This window comes from Meriones unguiculatus, chromosome 6 (genome assembly GCF_030254825.1).
Source record: "Meriones unguiculatus strain TT.TT164.6M chromosome 6, Bangor_MerUng_6.1, whole genome shotgun sequence".
NCBI classification, from domain to species: Eukaryota; Metazoa; Chordata; class Mammalia; order Rodentia; family Muridae; genus Meriones; species Meriones unguiculatus.
The window spans coordinates 30094155-30114861 of NC_083354.1; the positions used below are offsets into that span (position 1 = coordinate 30094155).

General features: G+C 43.4%; 1 protein-coding gene across 2 annotated transcripts in view; it reads right to left on the reverse strand.

Annotated features, from left to right (window-relative positions):
• Positions 1–20490, reverse strand: part of Lars2 (leucyl-tRNA synthetase 2, mitochondrial) — a 104744-nt gene extending 84254 nt beyond the window's left edge. The window contains exons 1-3 of one of the 2 annotated variants that reach the window (XM_060384995.1): positions 20473–20490; positions 12313–12564; positions 5997–6125 (exon numbers count right to left, since the gene is read on the reverse strand). In XM_060384995.1, coding sequence (XP_060240978.1) covers positions 5997–6125; positions 12313–12546 — 363 coding nt within the window. In that variant the 5' untranslated portion in view covers positions 12547–12564; positions 20473–20490. Of the gene's footprint in view, positions 1–5996; positions 6126–12312; positions 12565–20194; positions 20323–20472 lie in introns of those variants that run through there. The other variant, XM_021646552.2, reaches the window with a different exon arrangement.
• Positions 20491–20707: the final 217 nt, after the last annotated feature.

Below are 20707 nucleotides of genomic sequence, written 5' to 3' on the forward strand. Positions count from 1 at the left end.
TCTCTCTGGCCTCCCTGGGCACCAGGCAAGCACACAGTGCACGGACATACATGCGGGCAAAACACCCATACACATAAATACATAGATAAAATAATATTGTTTAAATGGTTATAAAAAGAAAACTGAAAAGCTGAATAACTATAATAAATATTTTCTGTATAGAGTTGGCTAGAAAGACAGCTCAGCAGTCAATAGCATTGGCTGTTCTTCCAAATGACCTAGGTTCAAGTCCCAGCACCCACATGGCAGCTCACAACCCTATAGCTTCAGTTCCAAGGAATCTGATGTCTTCTTGAGGACTCCAAAAGCAACAGGCATGTAGGTGGTATACATCATAGCTAAGTGCAGGCAAAACATTTACACACATTAAAAACAAAATAATTTTACAATGAGTATTTTCTTGAACAGATTAGCTAAGAAAATAAGGGGAAGAAACAACTCAGCACACCTGCTGATTGTAGAAAATGGCTCTTCTTGGTCATCATCTTGACTACATCTGGAATTAACTAAAACCCAAGTGACTGACTGGGTATACCTGTGAGGAAATTTTCTCATGTAAATCATTTGAAAAGACCCACCTTTAATCCACATCTTTTTTCTTTCTTTCTTTCTTTCTTTCTTTCTTTCTTTCTTTCTTTCTTTCTCTCTCTCTCTCTCTCTTTCTTTTTTTCTCAGACAGGGTTATGCATCCTTGGCTGTGCTGGACTCACTTCATAGATCAGGCTGGCCTCAAACTCACAGTGATCCACCTGCCTCTGCCTCCCTGAGTGCTGAAATTACAGGCTTGTGTCACCTGGTTTTAATCCACATCTTTTAAGGTAGAAAGATCCACCTTTAACTTGGGCCACACTTGGAAGCCTGATAAAGGACATGCAAGAAGGAAGCCTTGCTCTTTGCCAGCTTGCCCTTGCTCTTGATGGCAAGTTCATTCCTTCACTGGCATTAGAGACTACTTCTTCAGGATTCTAGCACATATTTAAGATATGCTTATCCTTAGGGTAGGGACCCTAACCCTAACCCAGACTCACAGACTGAACAACTATTGGATTCTTGGACTTTCCACTGTCAGACAGCCATTGTTGGACTAGCTGAACTCTAAGGCAATCTAATAAATCCCCCCAACAATCAAATAAAAGCAGTTCTGTTCCTGTTCCTTTAGACTAAGACACTGATACCAACCCTAGTCACAAACAACAGTTTCAAATCAAAGGCCCAGACCCCGGCAGTGGGCAAACAGAAGGAATCACTGGCAACAGTGAGCAGCAGCAGCTTCTAGGGCAGCCCTGCAGCCTGCTCCCAGCAGAAGACTATAGGGACTCCTTGACTAAATGAAGCTGAATCACTTTCCTGAGAGCAAATCCATCAGTATAAGTCATAATTACAGCTATCACTTATTAAGGGATGTATTATGTACCAGACACGTGGCATACTGCACTACCTAATCTGACCTTATAGCAACCTGTGGAGAAATCAGTCTCCGTGTCTGTCTCTCCCTCCCTCCCTCTCTTTCCCTCTCTCTTTCTCCCTTCCCACCTCTTGCTGTCACTCTCTCCCTCCACCCTCTCTTCTCTGGATACTGAATCCAGGGCTTAGATGCCTGGAGGAAGTGAGGCATGTGGGAGTCAGAGAAGCTAAGTGATTATGCAGGGTCCCTCAGAAAGTAGCAGGGGTCAAAGTTGTCCGCTCTGACTTTAGACTTCAGCTACAGTAGCAGACATCCCCTATTTTGTGGTCCTGAGCTGCCTGCAAGGTCCTGACTCCTCATATGCCTCTTTTGATATGCATTATCCTATCCAAGACAACCAGACTCCCACAAACACCCCTTCACGTACCTATCTGCTGGCAGGCTTCCCTATACTCTGTCACCAATAATATGCTTTTGCTTAAATGCTCCAGCTTAGCAATGTGCCTGAAGCCTGCGTGCACTAATCAAATTAAGTTGGCTTAATTTTTAAAAAGACAAATACAGTTGAAAGTTAGTTACAGAATTACACTTTGAAAGGCCAGGGGTGTAGCTCATTGACAGCACACATTACTTGCATGTGCAAGATTCTGTGTTATATACTTGGGAATAAAAGGGGGGGGGGGAAGATTATACTTTAGGCAAAGAGACAATCAATTCGGTCTTTTTCCTTTCTTTTTAAGATTTTAAATTTTATTTATAGGTATGTGTAAGAGTACATGTATACCACATGGTGCAGGAACCAGCAAAGGCTGTGAGAAGGTGCCAGGTTCCCTAGAACTGGAGTTATGGTGAGCCACATGAGTCCTGAGACCTGAACTTGGATCCTCTGCAAGAACAGTCAGTGCTCTGAACTGCTGAGCCACCTCTCCAGCCTCTGCCCTGCCTCTTTTTAAGAAATAGTGTAAGACAGTATCTGAGAAAAATATCTTTCCTAAACCAGGATGACAAATAACTGTTAACTTTAAATTTCACAGTAACCCCTGGGTTCAGCAATATAAACCTATTCATTCTCAGGCGACAAGCATATGATAAATTACCTCATTTTTAAGGGATACTGCTTCTGCCAACAAAAAATTTCCAACCAATTGTCTCAAGGGATATACGTAGCCTTCCTAAAAGCCTAGGCAGCGCAGGATGCCATGTGCATGGGCCTAACACATTAATAACAGCAATGGCCAATGGTGTACCAGTAAATCTAACAACTGGCTCTCACATGAAAAATCCCTGTTTGGTCCCAGGCATAGAAGCACATCCCTATATTCCTAGAATTCAGGAGATAGAGGCAGAAGATCAAACAGTCAAGGTCATCCTTGATCACCTAGCAACTCTGAAGTCAGCCTGGGTTATTAGAGACACTGTATCAAACAAAACAAAATATCCCAGTTTGTTGGTTTGTTGATTCCCACCACACTAGCTCTCCAGTTACCAAGATGATCAATATGCAGAACTGGGCAGAAACATGTACAGCTCTTGGGAGCTGGTGGAGCAGGTTCTCGCTCACAGTAGGCACCTGCCAATAACTGTATGCCTCCTGTTAGGCCAAAGGGAAGTAACTATTTGTGGTCCTGAAGGCACAAGCAAGTCACTGCCTAAATGCCTACTGGTGTCTCCTCTGATTACAATGCTGTCTACTGCCAGGTATACACTCAAGCTAGGGGTTGCACCCAGGGGCTGCATATCAGATATTTACATTATGATTCATAACAGTAGCAAAATTACAGCAACAAAAAACTGTTTTATGGTTGGGGGAGTCACCACAACATGAAAAACTGTATCAAAGGGTCAAAGCATTAGGAAGGTTGAGGACTGCTGCTGTAGGGCACCTCTTAGTTGCTACCCTGTCCTGGCATTGAAGGACACGGAAGAAGGAAGGTTTTGCTCTTTGCCTGCTTTCCTTACCTTGTTCACAAGTCCCTTCCATCATCGGCATTACAGCCAACTTCTTCAGGGTTCCAGCCTACACTGAAGACAAGCTGAGACAGCCTGACCTGTGGACTGAACAACTACTGGATTCTTGGACCTTCTGTTCACAGCCAGCCATTGTTGGGTTAGATGGACCACATGCAGCCTGTAAATCATTCCAATAAATCCTGATTCTATACATGAAGACTCTAAAATTGTTACTCTAGAGAACCCTGACTAACACACTTTTATTCTCACCCTACAGCTGCACAGAAGTTAGGACTTGAAGAGGTGACTAAGTGGACAGAGATCATACAACCTGTATTTGAATCCTGGTAGTCTGGTCCCATCTCATACTCAGGCCCTTCACAATCTACCCCCCCCCCTTTTCTGTGGGTGGTTAAGCAAGATATAATGGTTGGGTTTTTTTTTTTCCCATCACTATCTCACAGACACCATGTTGCTAAAGACCAAAGAGAAAGCTCTGGGACTGTGCTTGGCTTCATTTCCTGTTATTGCAATAAAATACCTTGACAAAAGCAACTCAGGGGAGAATAGGTTATTTTAGCTCGCAGTTCCATGGTACAATCCATTGCTGCAGGGGAAATCAAGGCAGCAGGGACTTGAAGCAGGTTCTCACATCCACAATCAAGAGCACAGAGAATGAATTCATGCCTATTTTATGCTCAACTCTTTTTCTACTCTTGTACTGTCCAGGATCCCCTGCTAGAGAACGATGCCAACAGCAGTGGGCAAGTCTTTCACCTCAATTAATACAATCAAGCCAACCCCTGTAGACATGCCTACAGGCCAACCTAGTCTAGACAATCACTCAGATTACCCTCCCGAGCAATTCCAGATTATGTCATATTAGTTAAAGCTAATCGTCTGGGGTTCAGTGGTTGAGAACACTTAATGATCTTGCAGAACTGAGCTCAGTTCTCAGCATCTGTATCTGAACTCCAGATCCAAAACAATCTGATACCTCTGACCTCCTTAGTCACCTGCACTCCTATGCACATACATGCATATCAACATGCACATCAACATAATTTCAGGAAAATAATAAATCTTTTTAAAAAAAGAAGAAAAACCAACTATACAGTGACTGACCCACATCAGCCAAGGAGGAGCCATATCCTCATTTCTCCTTTAAGTTTCATTTGTCTTTCAGGACTAGTCATTCCTCGAGGCCAGTGAGATGGCTCAGCAGATAAAGATTCTTCCCATCAACCCTAAACTTAATCCCTAATGCCCACAGGATGGAAGAAAACAGAGTTGTACCGTTTGTCCTCTGACCTCTATGTGCACCATGGCATGTGACCCCTACCAAAACATAAATGTAATAAAATAAGATGTTTCCTCTTTAGGGAATTCTTTCCTATTCCCCACAGTCATTATTCCCCAAATATTTTTCCTATAAAATTTTATTTTTCCCACTATAAAATAAATATGTGTTCATCAGAGAATATAAAAAACATCCAATAACAAGGGGAAACAAATCTCTTATGATGTCCAAAATCATAATGCGGCCAAGGCTGGCCTTGAACTGATTCTCCTCCTTAACCTTTCAAGTAGAGAGATTACAGGATATGTTACCACATACAGCTTTATAGTTTGGATCACAAATGTACCCAAAGGCCCATGTATTAAAGGCCTTGTCCCCAGGATGGCACTATTGAACAATGGTGGGATCTTCAAGCCGGAGGGACTAGCTGGGCCTGCTGGCACGAGCCTCCCAGCTACTCCAGAGGCTGAAGCAGAATGATTCTACGTCCAAGGGCAGTCTGGGCAACTTAGTGAAACCCTGTCTCAAAATAAAATTAGGAAGAGGAGCTAAGGATGACGCTCTAAGACAGAACACATGCCTGGTATGTATGAAGCTCTGGGTCTATTCCCCCATGGCACTCACCGAAAGAGGAAGATCTCATGGGAGGTCTTTGGATCACTTACAGGAGACCTGACATCTTTGGGGCTTGTGGAAAGTTCTGCAGAGCTGAGGGCAGAACTGAGGCCCTCATACATGCTCGGCAAGTGCTGTATGCTGCACGCACAGAGAAAACCCTGGGAACCCTGACCCCCTATTGCTTCCTAGCCATTGGTTAATAGTTGTGCTCTGATGTGCTCTTCATCACGGTTTTCCAATATCATCAGGAGAGGCCTAAATGCTGAGTCCCTCTAGTCATGTACTGTATCTGTAAGACGAGGAGCCACAACAAGCCTCCTTTCTTTTTTGCTAGTCATCTCAGGTATTTTCTATAGCGGTGCAGAGCTGGCCAGAATGTAGCACTTATCGATCTTTTTTCCTTTTTTAAACCACTGGCTTCACTGTACAGTGACTGCTTCCAGGGGAGCTCCTCCTGAGAAAAGAGCAGTGTTAGCCACGTCTGCTCCTGCCTTCCAGAGCCCACGCCATGTTCATCCCCAACCTGACAGCCACCCTGGCAGCTGTTCCAGGTTCACCTTGCAATGCTTCGTCACAAGGCATCTCTGCACACAAAAAAACCTGAGCTGTCCATGTTCACACATGATGTCTTTCAATCTTAACTACAGTCGGATTTCTTCATTATCCTGAACACACATTACCACACTGCACTCCTGTATGGAGCAAAAAAGCATTTGTCCTTACCTGCATGCCTCTCATTTTCTGGAACCGTGCAATGGTGTCACTGAGGGTGTAGACACGTACATGGCCCATGTGTAGATTGCCAGAAGGGTATGGGAACATGGAGAGCACATAGAATTTTGGTTTTAATTTCTAGGAAAGAGTGACAAAAGATGACAGAAAGTATTTGTTACATATTTCCTGGAAGTTCTGCATGTACTGATATTTTAACACTTTACTCAAAGTAATAATTTAACATTTTAAAAAATTCCTTAAAGAATAAACCTGTTCTCATTATGTAAACTGACAAAAATGTTAAAACCTCCAAAACTCCGAGATCATGGTTTAAGCTAAAGAATACCCACAATAGTTGAAAACAATGTGCTAAGGGCTAATTAGCCTAGTATTTTTAATTTTTTCTCCTTTTACACAAACAGTTTCTATGTAGGTCTTAAAGGACTTTTTCCAAATGAGCTTCTAACACAGAGATCTACATTATGCAAATAGAAGACACTGAATTACACAGAAATCTCCAAAACTGGAGTCCCTTCCTCAGCTCCCCGTGGCTGTCTCTTCCTAGGATCCAGTGCTGACAACCAGGTCTCCAGGCACTAGTTGGGTCCTGAAGTCTATCCAGTACCCTCTGAGTTTCTCTTCCAATAAAAGAGGATGAAGTGGAAAAACCATGAGGGAATCAACCACAGAAGGAACAGCACTGGTTGCTTCCCAGTGGTGACAAATAGGTAAACACAGACCAAGGTCATATATTCTCAAGAATCCAGTAGCAGCAACATAAAGAACACAAAAAAATCTACAAATCTGACTATAAATAAGACAGGGCAGGAGTCCCATTAGGTTGCTTCATTTGGACACCCTCAGTCTTCCACTGGCAGGATGGCAAACGTTGTCAAGGGTTTGTGCACATCAGAGAACAAGGGTCCAGCGGAACACATCTAGTCACAGAGCTGATCACTTACAGGAGACCTGACATCTTTGGGGCTTGTGGAAAGTTCTGCAGAGCTGAGGGCAGAACTGAGGCCCTCATACATGCTCGGCAAGTGCTGTATGCTGCACGCACAGCCCCAAGGATTCACCTCCCTGCCAACCAACATGACGGTGTAACTTTTTTGTTTTGTTTTTCGAGACAGGATTTCTCTGTGTGGTGTTGGCTGTCCTGGACTTACTTTGTAAACCAGGCTGGCCTCAAACCCACAGAGATCCACCTGCCTCTGCCACCCAGAGTGCTGGGATTACAGGCATGCGCCACTGTGCCCAACTGACAGTGGTAACTCTTAAATGAATGCTAATTGGCCTCTAAGGAAGCATCTTCTACCAAAGACACAGCCTTCTCCCCCACCCACCCCCACCACGCAGACTTTACAAACCCTGTCTAGGTAACCGGAGGCTCCCCTAACTGAGCCTCAAATTCTGCCATGGGGAATCCAGAAAGAAATTCCCAACCATTCTATTCTACCAGTGAAGACCCAGGAGCCAGATGCTGGGGTGAAAACCTACCTGCTCAAAGAGGTAGAGAAAGCACCAGCTGACCTTCCTACTCAGCTCACATCCCCAAAGGAAAGGGCCAAAAGAGCAATACTGAAAGCTTGCTGGCTCAGCTGATGGCCCAGGAGGAAGAGGCCTGCTAGCTCACCCAACAGCCCAAGAGGAAAAAGCCAACAGTTAAAAGCCCAAGAGCTAAAGTGTCCTTCTTCTTCTCCATGCTGTCTTAAATACTCCTCTCAAAGTCCTTCCTTTCTGTTAATCCCTGTCAGCTGGTTTCTTGTTCCACCTCTTGACCTAGGGTTAACTTTATTAAATCCTGTATACAGAAAGTTCTTGGATTAAAGATGTGTGCTAGGGCAGAGCCACACCAAACAAAAGACAGGTTTTTACAGTTCACAGTCTCAGGGTTCACAATGGGATCAAATATCCTGCAACAGAAGAGTGACAAGTAACTGCTGCGTGTGCCCAATGAGGACGGGCCATCTACAGCCACATTATTATTAATTTTGGCCCCCTGGCTTTCCCTTTTTGGTCTCTTCTTCTTCCTAGAGCTTTAGGAGGCAGCAAGGCTTTGCCAAAGCACCAAAGCACTAAATACAAACACAGACAGGAATTCATACCCTTCCCTGTACAGATGTGGAAGCTGATGTTTTTTATCTCATTTTATTTATTTATTTACTTTGGAAGCTGATGTTTTAAACATTGTTGGCTAATGTTTTCATAACTGATGTTGGACAGAGCCTACTTGTGATGGTTAATACCAACTGTTAGCCTGGCAGGTTCTAGAATCGCCAAGGGAAGCATGTCAGTCAGCTGGGTTAACTGAGGTGGGAAGACTCAGCCCACACGTGAGTGGCACTGTTCCGTGGGCTCGGGCCTTGAACTGAGAAAGTAAGATGAGCAGCAGAATCATGAGTCTCTGCTTTCTTACTGTAGATGCAATATCATCAACTGCCTTCCTCTCATGGCAGACTGTATTCTCTGAAACCGTGAGTCAAAAAGAACTCTTCCTTACCTTGTTTCTGCCTGGTATTTGATCACAACAACAAAAATAACTAATACTCATCTTCAACAGAGAAGCAAACTAGATTGCAGCAAACTGGTATTTTGGGGGTTTTGTTTGTTTTGAGACAAGATTTTGCTATGTAGCACAGGGTGGCCTCAAACTTGAAGCAATCCTCCTGCCTCTGCCTCCAGAATGCTGGGATTACAGGTGTATGTCACCATGTCATGGCCAGCTTCTTGCCAAGTTCTTAAACTTCAGCAAAAGTTTTAAATCTTTATCAAAACCACAAGCAATAGCTAACCACTACCCACAGCCCACAAAAATGCAAGGCACAACTTTTCTTTGTTCTGTCCATCCTCTAGAAATGACCAAGGTAAATAGACTGGCAACACCACCTGGAGAAGGGAACTCTTTTTAAAGTTCTTGGAATCTGGAGAAAGCAAAGCAACCTCTGTACCACTGGAAGGGTGACAATGATTTAAATAAACAGAGTGGCAGGCAGGGAATGGGAGATTCCATGAGTGAGAAGGCCCTGAAGGCAAGGCTGGCATATACTTAGGGGCTTCCTGGCCTTTAAGACAGGTCGGGCTGGTGGTTAGTTCCATGATACAGTGCTTGCCTTGCCTGTACAAGCTCACAGACTTTATCCCTGGCATTGGGGAAAGAAGAGGTGAATGACAGAAAATCCTTTCCAAACGGTGAAACAGCTCATTTTACAGAGTGCAGAAACAAAACGGTTGCCTTTACAAAGCCCTTTCTCCTACCTGCAGTGCATTAGACCCCATAGCTTTTCATTGGGAATTTTCAGGGCTATAGGAAAAAATTGTAATCATGCTCTTTGGGAGCTAGAAAAGTAATTAAAAAAAAAAAATCCTCGACGTATATATTTGTAGGGTTTTTTTGCTTTCTGGGACAGGGACTTGCTTTGTAACCCAGGCTGGCCTCAGGCCTCTTGAGTGCTGGGACTTCTGGCCTGTGCCACACCTGGCCTATTTCTAGTTTTTGACTTTCAAGTTATTATATAAAAACTGTTCTCTTCTATTATAATCACTCTATCTTTTTGTATTATTTATTATATCATATTAATTAACAACCTTGCCCAAATATTTTCTATACACAGCTTCTTCACTAGCCTCTCCTTTTTTTGTATGCTTATTCAATGAAGATTAAATTAATCTTCATTAATTTAAATTAATGGCAACATCAAATAACTCACAATAGACTAGCAAAGCTGAACTCCAAACTTGAGTTCATAAGAGATATACAGAAAAGCAATGCTAGTAAGTCTTTGATATTCATGAACATTTTTATTTTTGCAGAAATATATTCAGCCTACTGCCTGTCCCTGCCTTGTGCTTTTCTGTGTGAATTAAGTCATTTTCCTTTGTGACAATGAAATGAGTTCTATCATCTGGAGGTGGAAAAGAGAGAAGAAATGACAGGAGTTTGTGTTATAATTGAGTAGGAATCTGACTGAAAGGGAAATTTTCATAATTATATAAAAGTGCAGGAATTCAAACCTTTAAGAGAAAGTACAAATGCCAGCAATGGGAAGAGGATGGCTTTTAAAAGCTGGTCCCTATTTCCATCAGACTGTGATTTAGAGTATGACTTCTGCCTCTCTGGGGATTGCTCTCTGAAGCTGTAACAGTCCTCACGAGCAGGGCCTCCAGCTCTGACCCTCACTTTGCCATGAGCTATGAGGCCTCAGACAAATCCCTGTGCCTTCCCATGCTCATCATTCCCCAGTAATGACTGATACAGAGAGTTTCCAGAGAGCAAGGGCTCTCAGGGGATGGAGTGGGTCCCAGCTTGGCACATTACCTGGGCCTTAGTGTTACTCTCCAGATAAGGATAATGCCTGCTCTCAGGCTGTTCCAATATTAAGTAACTCAACAGATGGAAATGGTACCTGGTACATGATAACATGCTCACAAAATGGAAGTTGTGGGGGGTTTATGTTTTGTTTGTTTGTTTGTTTGTTTGTTTGTTTTAATGGTGGTTGATGATGGTGGCAATATACTTGGCTTCTAAACACTCATTTAGGTGGATTTCAAACGTATTTAATATGTGAGGTGAATTCTTAAGTTCCATATACACCAGTGTTCAGTCAAGTTCACAGTCCCAGACAAAACAGCACATGATTTTGTCTGATATCTATCTATCTGTCTGTCTGTCTATCTAGCTATCGATCACCAGTTTAGAAGTCTTCTAAAAATGTTCAGATACATTTTTCATTTTCAAAACAAATCTGTAAGATGAACAATGTAAGGAACTGAGAATCATGGGGGTTAAGGGGAAGGCCAGTGTTCATTGTAAATTACTCAACTTTCTTTTTTAGTGTTCATTTATTTTATACTATAGTCTTAATTCCAAATCTTCTTTCAAAACAATGCCAAAACCACTTTCCAGCTGAATATAAACAGCTCCCACTCTCAGAAGGAAGGAGTGTGAATCCAGTAAAAGTCAGGAGACAGGAAAAGGCAAGTCAAATACAGTGTCAGCTGCAGGACATTCAACTCCTTGCCTCTGGCCCCACCTAATAAATTCCACAAATTTAACAACAGTTGCTGCTGTTACAAAGGGAAAGTCAAGATGTAAGTATGAAAGTGTTCTAGTACTTTCTCTGACCCAATTATAACAGGAGGCAGAGAACACTGTGAAGAAATCAGTGACAGCCAAATATGAATGATACAACTGATTTGGGTAGAGGACTGGGACCAGAAGCCAAGGTCCACTGATCTACTAAGACACTGAAGGCTGGACCCTAATTTCAGATCACATCAAGAACAGGCTGGCCTCCCTCCTCAGACCATGATGCTCAAGTGGCAGAGCCAAGTCCACAGCAGAAAGGGGCAGATATTTCTTCTCATACAACTTCCTGGCAGATCCCGAGGCAATCTCACATATGACTTCTTAGATCTGTGTGCCACCCTACTACAAAAGGGTCAAAAAGGAGCCAGCACGTGCTGGAACTTCTGTTTTGTCGAGCTTCCCCTGTCAAAGCTCCGCCAGAATATCTGCTACAGGGACTATAGGGCTGCCTATCACACACCACAGAATATCTACTACAGGGACTCTAGGGCTGCCTATCACACACCACAGAATATCTGCTGCAGGGACTCTAGGGCTGCCTATCACACACCACAGAATATCTGCTACAGGGACTCTAGGGCTGCCTATCACACACCACAGAATATCTGCTGCAGGGACTCTAGGGCTGCCTATCACACACCACATACAGTACTAACATGGGCACATCGACTACACTGGAAACTTCTCTGTGCCTTGTATCACCTCCTTTCTCCTCTCAACAATCCTCCTGGGAGCCAAATGAGTGCTATTATCACCCTCCATTTTAGGTAAGAAAATGAAAGAGCAGAGAGACTCCATAATTTGCTTTAAGGCCATACACCCAATAACACCCTAAACCAAGCAGTGTGAGCCCAGAGTCCTTAACTCCTCTTCTCTACTAATGTGGTTTGCAATTGCAATGTCTATACGACCATGTGTTTGCATACTTGGTCACCAGCTAGCCATGCTGTTTGGGAAGGTTGTAGAGGCTTTAGGAGGCAGAACCTTGACAAGGAAGTGGTCACTGGAGGTGAGCCTTGAAGTTCTACAGCCTAACCCCACTTCCAGTCCATTCTCTGCTTCCTATCTACAGACACACTGTGAGCAGCCACCTCACATACCTGACACACTGCCAGGATGGATTTACAGTTATTCCCTAAACTGTAAATCACAACAGAATCTTCCTCTCTTAAGCTGCTTCTTGTCAGGTGTTTGGCAACAACAACAAAGAGAGCAGCTGCCCCTCAGGATACTCACGTCCTCTTCTGAAATTCTAGATGCCTGCTCCTTTATCTGTTGATGCCACCACTTCTCAACATCCTTTCTTGTTCGATCTGTGTACTCCTTCGGCCACTTCCCTGTGGCACTGTAAATACATCTGGAACACCCTAGAATTATTCTTCTTTCCCACTGGATGACAGATGGCCCACAAATTAGCTGCCTGTTCAGAGGAGAGACATAAAAACTCAGCCTCTGACGAACTGATGCCATTCTTCAGGAGGGAAGACCCTAGAAAAGAGGACAAGAGACATTATATGCACCACTCAGAACTCTCTCAAGATTGGTCCTTCTAATCAACACAGCCCAGCATTTACTGCCTGTCAGCTGCTTCTCTTCTTTTGGCAATCATTTCCTAATAGAACATTTTAGAAGTCCCGTTGAATTAGATACAAACATTTCATTAGGAAACATAAAGGTAATCCATGCCCCAAACACCAATGACACAAAACCCTCATGGAAACAAAGGAAAGCCACACAGGGCCACTTGCTACAGAATCTCGAAGCAGCACAGGAGATGATGGAGCCCCTCCCTCCAGAGTTTGTTCAGCATATCAGTTGCTGTCTGTCTGAACTCATCTTGACTTAACCCCGTACTCAAATACCAGAAGGGATCCAAACACAGGACTCCCAGAAGGACAAGAAATTCTGAACAAAATTAACATTGTTCATACACACACACACACACACACACACACACACACACACACATATTTTATATTTATGTGTGTGAGTTCAACAAACCTTATAGACTAAACCAGGAAATAACCATTAGTTAAAAAACTTTATATTCATTTCCCAAATTGTTGGGGTGATCTTTTGTACTTTGTGTGAAGGTTGTCTTTATGTATTCAATTGTTGATTACTGTACCTGTAGAGAGAAGAATACTAGCCCAGATCTTGGTATTGTTCTTATAACCGGCGTTGGGGGTTGGTCTGGTGCTATGTATTCTAATGCTAATTACTGGCCCCCAAGATATGGTTGCTGACCAGATGAGTGCATTCTCATACATAACAAATTATGTATGTGACTTTGTGTGACTTTGCTGCTAATATTCTCTGACTAGTTAGATAAAGTAACTGACAACCTGTAGCTGGGCAGAAGATGAGTAAGCAGCGTTTAGGTTCCCGGGCTTGGGGTCTCAGAGACCCCAAGGAAGAGGCAGGAAGAAAGAGAAGAAGCAGAAGAGATACCAAGAGGAGAAGCCAGAGAAAAGGAAGTCAACAAGTGGCAGAATGGACCATGAGCATGTGGCCATGAGGGCTGGCCTGATGGAACAGGAGCAGCCCAGACAGGAACAATTTTGGCAAATAACTTGGGATGTGTAGCTAGGAAATAGCAAAAAAGCTTAGAAGGTTGATGCCTGCCCAGTTATGATGCCTTGCAGCCTTTATAATTTAAAAAAAGTCCGTCTCAATTATTTGGGAACTAGCTGGGACAGAGAAGTCCTCTAGAGTCGAATGCCCATTCCCCAACACAGATCTTATATTTTGTAAATATTTGTTCCTTCCTCACCTGCCAAAGGCAATCAATCTAGAATTATATCTGATTGGCTTTAATAAAGAGCTGTTGGCAAATAGCTAGGCAAGAGGGAGAAGGCAGAACTTCAGGGCAGAAAGAGGGTTTGGGAGAAAAAAGCAAGTGAGAGAACCAGGCCTGACCTCCTCCAAAAGTCATCAGGAACTACCAGTTACAGGAAGAAGATAATAAATTTCCCTACCCAAGAAATAACCTGGAGGTAACCACAAGAATGGAAAGTATCTTTTCTCAGAGTAGGGCATCTGTGCTGGGCAGCCCACCGACCTGGTAGAATTTTCATGGCACAGAAATATCTAATATTCCTGAGGTCTATAGATGGCTTGTTCAATGTTAATTAGCCACAAACACCTTGTAACAAGCTTGCCCTTGCTGAATGTCACCCAATTGTGTAACTGCTAAGCTATAATTTCCCAAATCTCGATGTAAACCAATAAAAACCCTCCTCCCCCTGAGCTTGGAATTCTACAGTCTACACTGCTGGTTGGTGACAGTGTGGGCCTGAGCTCCAGCTTCTAATAAAAGAGTCTACTACATTTGCATTGGAATCAGCTCCTCGGTGGTCTTTGGGGTCCACGAGACTTGGGCATAACACAAGGTGGAAGATTTGCCAGCAGAACACTGAAGTGAAAGGAAAGACATGAGCAGGAACAGAGAAGTAGTGGCAGGATTAGTCAGGCTACGCTAGAAAGCTGGCTGGGAATCTGCCCAGCTAAAATGCCTAGACTTTAAAACATTGAAAGCCTCTAGTCTGAAACCCATTATATCATTGAACAATATAGGTCCACACACTGTTCCAGGAAGTGCAGATACAGCAACAGAGAGTCCCAGGCACTTAAGACACAGAAAAGCCCTGGGTTCCATCCCTGCAAAAACAAAAGACAAAGTGTGTTCTCTCACAGCAACTATATATACACAGAGAAGCAGGTAACACACAAACAAACATAACACAGAGTGGCACTGTTACATAACCCTGGAGTAAAACACTGTGTAGAGTCCAGCATGGTAACCACCTGGATTCAGATTTTAATCTTGAAACTTCACTAGTTTCCTCCTCAGGGAAATGGCAGAAACGGCCTTGATGAAGAACTTTCCTGCTTTATCCCTTTTAAAGGAGCTGACGTGAGATTTCATCAAACATTTAGGATGTAGTACTAAAGAAACACCCTAAATTTTCTTCTTGCAAAACAGCAAAGGAGAGGTAAAAAGACCTTTCAAAAACAAGAGAAACATAAGAAAACCTGGCATCCCAAACTGGCATCAATCATCTGCTTCTCTGAAAACTGTTTCCGTATCTACTAGGGTTTGGCCTATTACATGAAGGCACTGGATCAAATGTTGCCAGGAGGGTTGCTACAGGTTCTAAAAGGGAATTCACCCTCACATAACATGGCACTGTGGCGCTGGCTGTTATAAGCTCATCTGCACAAGTTCTTGACATACCAAGTCCCACCATTTTTAACGCCTCTTACTCTTTTAGGACTACAGTAAGTGACAGACTGGGAGGGTAGAGAGGGAAATTCCCCCATCAGTTGGGTTTGGATATTTTAAAATAGGTAAATATGACTATTTAGGAATTAGACTGAACTACATGAAGTTGGCTAATTATTAGCAATTCCATACGGCCAACTTTATATAAGGAAGGCAATTACATTTCTTTTTATAGACTTCTATATTATTACAACTATGTACGAGTGTTAGAAATTTTATGGTTTTCTTACTAAGCAAACATTCAAAAACTACTCTAATAAGCCAAAGACTGTCCATCAGCAGACGGCACCTAGACAGGTATGTGACACTTCTTTCCTAGACAGTACCTAAGAAGAGTATTCTGGATTACTCTCTTTCATAAATAGAAATAGGATTTAATAGAGCTGGAGGGATGGCTCAGACTACTCAGTAGTCAGACAGCACTGATTACTCTTTCAAAGGTCCTGATTTCAATTCCCAGCAACCACATGGTGGCTCACAACCATCTAAAATATGATAAATGCCCTCTTCTGGCGTGCAGGCACCATGCAGGCAGAACACTGGGTAAATAATAAAGAAATCTTTAAAAAAAATAGAAAAAAGAAAATAAAATAGGATAATAAAACACAAATTGGGGCTGGAGGGATGGCTCAGAGGTTAAGAGCACTGGCTGTTCTTCCAAAGGTCCTGAGTTCAATTCCCAGCAACTACATGGTTCACAACCATCTGTAATGAGATCTGGTACTCTCTTCTGGAGTGCAGGCACACATGCAGGCAGAATGCTATATAATAATTAAATCTTTTTCAAAAAATAAATAAACACAAGTTGACCTGAACTGCTGTTGTTATATTTTGAGACTTGATTACCCATCATGACAGATAAAAATGTCAATGAGTAATCTCCAGCAGGAGCAATATGAATGCACAGTAACACTCTCTTCTGGATGAAAAATACCCTTGCATTACACCAGGCTCTCTAATAACTTCTCCTTTGCTTAAACCAATGAACTAGAAAACATTAAAACAGATCTAAGTATACATAAGAATTTAAAGGCCATAAAGAGGGCTGGTAAAGGCTCTGCCACCAGACCTCACTACCCAGGTTTGATCCCTGAGACCCTCAAGGTGGAGGAAAGAACCAACTCCTGAAAGCTGTGTCCAGTGGTCATGGCACACGTGCCCACAAACAAATAGATAAATGTAATTAAAGTTCACAAAGAAAAAAGCCCATGCAGACTAGGAAGTGACAGGAAGCTATCTCTGTGGCCCTGGTGGCAAGTGAGTAAAGTCTGTGCAGCGTAAGCATGAAGATCTAAATTCAGATTCCCAGCAGCCATGTAAAAAGCCCAAAGGTAGCGCACATGTTTGTGTCCCCAGTACTGTGGTGGCAGTTGTGGAAACAGGAAGACCCCTGGAGCCCGCTGACCAGGCAAGTTAGTCAATCATGGAGCTTCAGAGAGAGACCCCATCACAGAAACTAATGCAGAGAAAGATTGAAAAAAACATCTAGCACTGGGGACTAAAGAGATGGCTCATTGTACAAGAGTACGACAGCTCCGACAGAGCACCCTCAGGGCAGCTCCATACCTCCAGCTTAAGGGACCCCATCTCTCTCCTGACCTTCAAGGCTTCCTGCACACATATGATATACAGACATACACTCAGGAACACACATACACATAAGATAAATAACGCACACAAAATTAAATAACAAAAACCACTTCACATTGACCTCTGGACTCCATGTGTGTACTTGTGCACATATGTACATCCCAAAAAATAAAAAATAAGAATAACAGAATCTCAACATACATATCTCAGGCTGGCCTCCAGTTCTCCATTCTTTTGCCTCAGGCGCCTCAGGGCTGGGATTACATGTGTGCCACCACAGCCAGCTCTGAAAATGACTGATTATTCAATGTATTTGAGAAAATTTTAAATTAGAGCTCCACCTCCAATCACAAACTGGCATAAGTCCCAATGTTTTGGGGGGAAGTAGGAATTTGAGACAGGCTTTCAAGCAGCTCAACCTGGCCTTGAACTAGCACTGCAGACACTTATGCCCTTGAACTCCTGACCCCCTGCCTCTGCCTCCCAAATGTTATGCTTATAGTTATCACACACCATGAAACTTAGCTAATAAGGATGTTTTTTTAAGGTACCAGTTAATCACTCCAAAACCATAAAATATTGTATACCAGAAATGTATAAATTGGTAGGGTGAGATATGCTTGTAATCTCAGCACTAAAGAGGTTATAACAAGAGAATCTTATGTCCTGAGACATAAGTGAGACCCTGTTGTAAGAAAGAAAAGAAAAAGAAAAAATATAAACAAATTGCTAGAGTAAACAATTTGCTAAAAAAAAAATTATTTGTCCCAAACTACAATGACAAAAGGTTATGCAACTCCACAAAGAGTTCACATATGAGAATTGAACCCCAAAACATGTTCAAAATAGGTTAAGGTGTAGGCATGGAAGTACAGCTCAGTGGTACGTACTTGCTTAGCAACCCAAAGCCTTGGATTCAATCCATATCACCAGAAAAATGGATGGCAGGTGGAGGATGAGGATGAAGGTAGGATAAGAGAAGACAAAAACTAAGAAACATGAAAAAAAAATCAACTATACAATTAATCAAAGAAATAAAAATATCTTGCTTATCAAAAATGTTTTAATGAAAATAATTGTTTGTATACACTACTAGGAATGTAAATTGAGAACACCTCTCTGAAGCAATTTAGCAATGTATGTATGCATGGGGGGTTAAAAAGCTTGATGTCAGCCCAGTGGTGGTAGCACACGCCTATAATCCCAAAACTCAGGAAGCAGAGGCAGGAGGACCTCTCTGAGTTTGAGGTCAGCCTGGTCTACAAGTCCAGGACAGCGAGGGAGAGAGAAACACTGTCTCAAAAAAACAAAAGGAGGAGGAGAAGAAGAAGCAAGAGGAGCAGCAGGAACAGCAGCTTGATGTCTCACACCTGAATGCCAGGAGCTTGGGAGGTTGCAGTAGGAGGACTGCCAGGAGTGCCAGTACAACCTGGGCTACCATCAGTTTCAGGGAAGTTTGGGCTATGCAGCAAGACCCCGACTTTAAAACAAACAAACAAACAAGGGGCAGGAGAGATGCACAGGATCCCAGCTTGGTTCCCAGCACCCACACTGGGTGGCTCACAATTGCCTATGGCCCTGGCTTCAGGGAGATCTGATGCCTCTGGCCTCTATGGACAACCACACTCATGTGCACATACACACAGAGACACATAATTAAAAATAAATCTTAAACAAAACAAAAACAGATCTGTTAAGAAAATCCAAAGATTAAGCATATATAACAGATGTTCATCATATCCTTGGTACTTGGGTTTAAGCCCCAGTACCAAATAAAAATAAAACAAATAAATCCTGTAAAAATGGGGGCTGAATATGGCTTAGTGGTAGAGTAACCAATGTTTGAGGCCACTGATTAGTTCCATACCCAGCAGTGCAAATAATAAAGTCCACACCCTTAGGCATAGGCCCAAGATCACCCTCAGATTCTTATTCACTAGGGGAATACACTAAGAACAAATAGTCTTTACTCATACCTATGAGTTTACAGAACTTTTAGGTCTCAACTCTATTCTCTTCTTCCTAGGCATAGCTCTGGGTCATTTCAAGTCCCTCTCCATGGAAGTCCTAATAGGCATCGCCCCTTCATGGCATCAAAAGCAGCCATTTTAGTAGAGGGTGGTGTAGATACATGAATGAAAATATGACTCACATCTTACATTTACAATTAGCTTGGACCCTTTCTTCCGTAGCGCTGCCTCATCTTATTTCTTTACTTGCTGGAATGTTCTCTTCTGCCTCTTTCCAAATCCCTGCCCCCAATATTCTTCAAGTCAACCTTGACTTGACCTCACCTTACATGGGACAGATGGTTAAAGTAATTGAGAATATAAGGGCCTCAGAAATGGGCCCAAAAAGATGATCATAAATACAGAAACCTAAAGCAATGGTAGGAAACAGGTGAAGAACAAGAACACAGGGAGACACACACAAAGGCATCCATGTGCTCCCAAAAAAATATGCAAGAACAGAGTTAAAATCAGGAGGATTAGAGGTTCAAGGCCAGTTTCATAAAACTCTTCTCGGGGGTCGGGGGAGCCAAACAAGGCAGGGAGGAGGGAAACTAAGGTATGTCAGACACAGTGGGTGGGTACATGCCTGGGCTCCCAACACTTAGAAGGCTGAAGGGGAAGACTGTTAGTTCAACATCAGCCTGGACTACACAGCAAGCTCATAACAACTTGGAATAAACAGCAAGACGCGGTCTCAAAGAATCAAAACAAGTAACTAAACACACACTTCACCCTAACAAACAAGTCTTGTAAAAACATGTCCTGAAAACACAAATGTTAATAAGCAAATGCTACTTCTGATTTCCTGCAGGGCCGCAGGCAAATTATTTCCTATCTGGAACTCCACCTTCTGTGTAAGCTGTGAGCCTATGAGAGATCCAGAAGACTTCTGAGGACCTGCAGGTCCTCATACACTGTGGGTACCCCAAAGATGAACTACTGTATGATCTTTGTCTGGGTCCAAACCCCCAACCCCGGAGTGAAGATCTAGACAACTGGGGCAGGCGAGTAGTAGAGGAGAATTCGAACACAAAGCCCTGTGAATATGTGCGTTCTCCCAGCAGGTGTCCGGAGCTGTCAGGTCCATAGCTGAAAGAACCTGTAAACTAAAATCTCGGAGCTCTGCCCAGTTTGGAAAACTGCACGGTCCCGGGACTCTCAACTCCTACCCCAGCCACTGGGGCTAAGCGGGGCCTGCCTCTCACCCTCCTGAGCTCCGGCAGGCGGTTACCTGTGCTCAAGCTTGCAACAACCCTCTGCCTCGTTGCCCGAGCATTACACGAACAAGAGCAGGCCAGTCACTATGGGCGCCGCCATGTTGGCGAAACAACAACTTTATGTGAAGCGGAGGCCGCGGACACAGACAGGAGAGGCGGAGCCAAGGAGGAAGGACCAGAAGCCTGAGCGGTGGCGCTGACTCAGCCCCCAGACCGGTCCCGCCCCGGGGCAGGCCCCGCCCAGGCCCCGCCCTCTGCGCAGGCTTTCCTGATTTGAGCACATTCTACTTACCTGGAAGTCTTGTCATTACGGTTGAGGCAGAAACTTGTAGGGAGGCTGAAGGCTAAAAGCGGCAAGTGGTAAAAGGAGCTCGGGATGGTTCAAGGCCAGGGTTTGAATTTCAGTGACGCAGAAGCTGCCTGTTGGGCTGGTTTGTCCGACTTTTGATCCATTATAGACCTGGTGATGGTTGGAGCACTTTTCGTCCACCATATCAGATGATCTTCTAAGCCCAGGAGGAGTAAAG